At 38.9% G+C, this 5,751-nt stretch overlaps 1 protein-coding gene across 1 annotated transcript; it reads left to right on the plus strand.

Moving 5' to 3' along the window:
- The first annotated feature begins 1,056 nt into the window (after positions 1 to 1,056).
- Positions 1,057 to 3,246, plus strand: LOC121593439. Its single transcript, XM_041915771.1, has 4 exons — positions 1,057 to 1,408; positions 1,506 to 1,854; positions 1,913 to 2,220; positions 2,283 to 3,246. Exons 1-4 carry the CDS (start codon positions 1,291 to 1,293, stop codon positions 2,576 to 2,578), a joined length of 1,071 nt encoding a protein of 356 aa, XP_041771705.1. The 5' UTR covers positions 1,057 to 1,290; the 3' UTR covers positions 2,579 to 3,246.
- The last annotated feature ends 2,505 nt before the right edge of the window (positions 3,247 to 5,751 follow it).

A 5,751-nucleotide genomic window follows, 5' to 3' on the forward strand; every position in this document is an offset into this window, starting at 1 on the left:
CGGTGGGGGGTGGTCTAGTGGGGGGGGGGGAGTGCGTGCTTGCGCGACTTCGGGGGTGCCTGCCCGCGAGCGCGCTTTCGTGGGTGCGTGCTGGCGTGCGCGCTTTCATGCTCGCGGGCGCGCGTACGTACGTGCGTGCGTGTGTGTGTGTGTGTGTGTGTGTGTGTGTGTGTGTGTGTGTGTGTGTGTGTGTGTGTGTGTGTGTGTGTGTGTGTGTGTGTGTGTGTGTGTGTGTGTGTGTGTGTGTGTGTGTGTGTGTGTGTGTGTTTGTGTGTGTGAGTGTTTGCGCGCGCGTGTTTGTGTGTGAGTTTGCGCGCGCGAGTTTGTGTGTGTGTGCGTTTGGAAACCCCAAAACTATTTGATTCTGATGCGTACATTTCCATCCGCTGCGGCTACAAAGTCCATGCATTTTCGATCTCGCTATCTGAGATACAACACAACCATTGGCATTGGCATCTTTGCGATCGGCTCTGCTGTTGGGGGTATTAAAAAGACACACTGTAGCATCTAAGTAAACGTGCGTGCGATATGTTGCACATTTATTTCTAAATCAGCTAGCGGACGCAAGTGGAAACAACATTTTGAATTGAATCCATACAAAAGAGGATTTTGGATTTGTTTATTACGGTGCGCGTATGGTGCTGCACCTGTCCGTCCAGAATCTGGTGGCTTGTTGGTTTGGAGTAGTTATCATGACGCCGATTGACAGGCAATGCCTTGGAGTGGGTTCGGATCGGTAGGTTCATGTTTTGGTCGAGTGCATTCCGTGCATTTGTCGCATCACAGCGGTAGACCCGGCAGCACCAAAGTCTAAACAAAAACCTTTCCCCGAGTGTGGACTGCTATGCTAAGTTCTTCTTCTTCTGATTATTATTATTGTTGGCGTAATAGCCAACGCGATCATGCCGGCCTATCCAGGACTTGAGTACCTCGTAGCCGGATAGTCAGCCCTTGCTACGGCGGACGGTTCATACGCGGTTAGAACCCACGACGGGCATGCAGATGTGCGGAATGATGGCGCCCAAATAACCAAAAGCCCGAAATCGCCACCAATTTTCAAATTTTAGAACACAGTTGATTTGATTCAAGCCAGCTTGAAATGCTGAATTGTCGTTTCATTGTATGAATCTGTTTGGGTTTTCAACCCCGAGAATTGAACTATACGATTGTATAAACGCTTGGACGAAGTGATGAACTGGTTCCTTGACAGAAGAAGCTGAAGAAAAAAAAATCATTGTGGAATGCCCATGTTTTGGTAAACTAGCAGGAGGTCCGCAAAAGAAAAAAAAGATGTTATCGAAAAATATCCGAAAAACTGGAACTTTATACAAAAAAAGGGATAAGATGCACGCAGCATTCTTCAATGCACAGGATGAAACATCAGATACTGCGCCTATCGCTTGTACAGGTGAGTATGTTGTTTACGTTTCCATATTTTACCTTCCGTTCAATAGCGTATCACGAGAAGATTCTATCTATTAAACTATCTTCTTTTATGAATATAGATATCGAAAATAGTACGGCAGATTTAGATGTTGCAATGGAGCGTGAAGAAGACATGAATGACGAAGAGGAATCAGATCAGGAAACATCATCAATACATGACACTGATAAAATGGATTTTTCCAATATGTCGTTGGAAGATTGCATAAAATTTTATGCTTTGTCAACAAATCAGTCACACATCGCAATCAATCTGCTGTCTAATATATTATCAGCTAACCTGGGACAAAGCCTACCAAAATCTGCTCGAACTCTTCTGAAGACCAGGAGGAATAATGACGATGTTCACAACATTCCCGGAGGCCAATTATGGTATTACGGTGTTGCTCAAAACATTAGAAACTACTACAGGTAATAGCATATAGTATATAATTGCATACGAAGACTCACATTTGGCTTTAATTTCTAGGTCTAGTGTACCAAATATAACAACGTTATCCATCAACATTTCGATTGATGGATTACCATTGTACAAAAGTAGTAGAACACAGTTTTGGCCCATATTGATGGATATTGTGGAACTAGAAAATGCTCCAGTTATGACTGTGGGTATATTTTGTGGTCAAAGCAAACCAACAAACGTGCAGGACTATTTGAGAAAGTTGGTGGATGAGCTAAAAGATATCCTGATAAATGGCATTTTGATCAATTCTGCTCAAATCAAAATCAATTTGCGTGCCATTATTGCGGATGCATCTGCTCGAGCATTTATTAAGGGTATGTTAATTGGATTTGGTACATGATATATAATTAATATTTAATTTTCTATCATTTCTCAGGATTTGCATATTTTAATGCTACTCATGGATGTATGAAGTGTACCTGTGAAGGAGAGTTTAGTCCCCTTTCAAATACAACGACTTTTAAAAGCATCAATGCCCCTCTTCGTACTGATAAAGAATTTCGAGCCGGAGCTTACCCAGATCATGTGAAAGTAATCTCTCCTCTTTTAGAAATACCCGACATCGATATAATAAGAGATGTCATAATTTCAGAATCCCTACATTTGTTTTACTTAGGTATATTGAAAAGACTTTTATTTGGATGGAGAGATGGCAAGTTAGGGAAATGTTAGAAATGGCCTGGTATGCAATGCGATAGTGTATCAGAGCACCTAGTAGGTATAGAATTGCCATCGGAAATACATAGAAGGTTTAGACGATTAGATGAGTTAAAAAATTGGAAAGGTACTGAGCTAGCATCATTTTTACACTACGCTGGATTGGTGGTTTTGAAGGTACTTCCATCTGAAGCTTACGAACATTTTCTGCTACTGTTTTGTGCAGTTACGATGCTCTCATCTAATGAATTTAAAAAAAAATTGGCACGTAGCTGGTAAAATGTTGGAAACATTTGTCATCCAGTATGGACAAATATATGGCGAACAATATCTTACTAGTAACGTACATAATTTGCTGCACGTTTTGGATGAAGTGCGACATTTTGGACAACTTCCTTCACTTTCCGCTTTTCGATATGAAAACAAATTACAATTTATAAAAAAATCTCTTCGTGGAACCAATAGACCTTCAGCTCAGGCCGCCAATAGAAATATTGAACTTCAAAATTTTTTTACGATTGCTAATAATACAGTACCATCTTACCCATTAACTAAGAATAACAAAACAAACGATTTATTTATAACTTCTGGATTCCTCTTGCAAAACAACAATCGAAATGGTTGGTTCTTAACTTTAGACAAGCAAATAATTCGTTACTATTCTTTTGTTTCCGATTCTGAAACAGAGATTAGAATTGAAGGTTTTGTTTTGCCAGGCAATACAGACTATTTTCAGTATCCCATAAAATCTAATCATCTATACGTTTTTCGGGGAAACCGGCGCGACTTAAGAAAAACATCTTCTATGTTTAAGTTAAGTGATATTAAATGCAAGCTAGCTGCTGTAACAACAAATGATGGCGATGAACATGTTTTTGTACCTTTATTGCATACGTTACGATGAGTACGAAGTGTGAATAAAAAAAAACAATAACATGTGAATAATTACATTGAAATGTTGTTTTTATAAATTCATTTAATTTTTTTTTAATTTTTAGTTCACAGTCACAGAGTTTGTTAAGCAAATAAATTCGTCACAATTACATTGTGAGTTACTAGAACTATGTTAAAGATTCAATATATCACATTTCATGGTGTTTGAAAGTATGTTTAGTTGATTTTCTTAATCCTTTATTATTTAGTCGCTTCTGTGCGTACTTTAACGTATCCTTGAAAAAGTTTGCAACTGCATTCAAAGAAAGCTGTTCATCATTAGTAGACCCTATTTCTTTAAAAAGGTTAACAACATTTTGATATGATTGAAACTGTATCCTGCTCCCAGTTCTTCCTACACCTGTCCAACTACATTTCGTTAAAAAGGTTTTGTCAAATAGAATGTCCAATGCTTGTATCAATCTATTATGGCTGATTTGGTCCGATATCAAAAAATCAAGCCAATCAAATATTGTTCGCATGTTGGTAAATGACTCTAGATCTTTGTTAAGTTTTTCGAGATCTTCCAACGTTTTTATAGTTTTAATATTAGCATGCTTTTCTTTTAGATGTGGAGGCACACGAGGACATGTCTTATCAAGCAAAATATTCATTTGGGTGATAAGAGTTGCTTGCATCTTTTCGATTCTTGAAAGCCTGTTATCTATTTCATTTAGTTGCTGAGTATGGTCATAGTCTCCTTTTCGGTTTTGTGTATGTCTAGGAACATTGTTGTTTTCATCTATGGGCAGATGATTGCTTTTTACTAAGTTATTTGGATCACAGGGGATATATGAGTGAGGGTATTGTGCATTGGCATCGTCCATATCTGCAAGCATTTGATAGCCATGGTTTGAGCATACAGTTGCTACCGAGTGATTAGTCGTATCACATTTATCATTTGCGTCATTTTCATGAAGCCATTCTTCTGTAGAGTATTTCGCGGATTGAATTTTTTCTACAGCCACTTTAGTTTCGTTGCCATTGGTTGAATGTAGTGATGCTACTGATCCATTTATCGATTCAACTGCATCATGTGCATCATTGTCATGAAGCCATTCTATGGAATATTCAGACCATCGATTTTCTTCTATATTTGTTTATTTGTTTATTTGTTTATTTGTAAATGTTAAGTGATTGGCCATCATTGGCCTTATCACTGATCTTATAAACTAAACTTATAATAACATAAAGCATCACGGTACAATGTAACATCAGCACAAAATAAATAACACAGAGTATCACAGCAAGAAAAACAGGTTAACTTAGGGAATTCCAGTCAAAAGAGTCATAATGTGCATTAAATCTAAAAGCCATCGCAGTCAAAGGTTCATTATCGCTATATGCACGTCTAGTTTGGTCAACTCTTAGTAGCCTAAAGTTTCTTAAAATACGAGCAGGTACGTGGAAATTAACTCTAGCTAAAAGGTCCGGTGAATCTATCTCTCCTAGGATGATTTTTTTCATAAACAAGATTTGCGCCGTTTCGCGACGAGTAGCGAGAGACTCGAGTCCAAAAATTAAACACCGGGCATGATAACTAGGTCTTGCTGCTACGTTACGCCAGGGTGTGAACCGTAAGACCAAACGGGTGAATTTTTTCTGCACTGACTCAATCTTATTCGACCATAACGACGACGATGGGCACCAAACTACTGAGGAGTATTCTAAGATGGATCTGACTAGTGATTTGTAGAGTGCGACAAGACAATGTGGGTCGGAGAATTCTCTCGACTGCCTGCGTATAAATCCTAGCATTCTGTTCGCTCTATCAATAATTTCGTTATGGTGCACATGAAAGTCAAGTTTACGGTCAAGGGTAACTCCTAAGTCTTTTACTGCACTGTGTCGTTGTAATTGTGTACCGGAGATGCAGTAGTTAAACACTATTGGACAATTAGAACGGTGAAACGACATGGACAAACATTTATCAACAGAAATTTGTAGGTCGTTGTTCAGACACCAGTCAGAAAAGAGTCGATCGATGCTTGCAGGACAAGACAATCACCAAAACACCTCACAGGAAAAAAAAGTCTAAGATCGTCCGCATACAATAAACATTCAGATTCCCTTACTACAGTAGTAACGTCATTGAAAAATAGAGAAAACAGCAAAGGTCCAAGGTTACTACCCTGTGGCACGCCTGAACAACTCACGAATTCCCTAGATGTCATACATTCAACTTTCACGCGATATCGACGATTGGTGAGATAAGATTCGAACCACTCAACTAAAGGGGTAGAGAATCCAGGAAT

The sequence above is a fragment of the Anopheles merus genome, chromosome 2L (assembly GCF_017562075.2).
Source record: "Anopheles merus strain MAF chromosome 2L, AmerM5.1, whole genome shotgun sequence".
NCBI classification, from domain to species: Eukaryota; Metazoa; Arthropoda; class Insecta; order Diptera; family Culicidae; genus Anopheles; species Anopheles merus.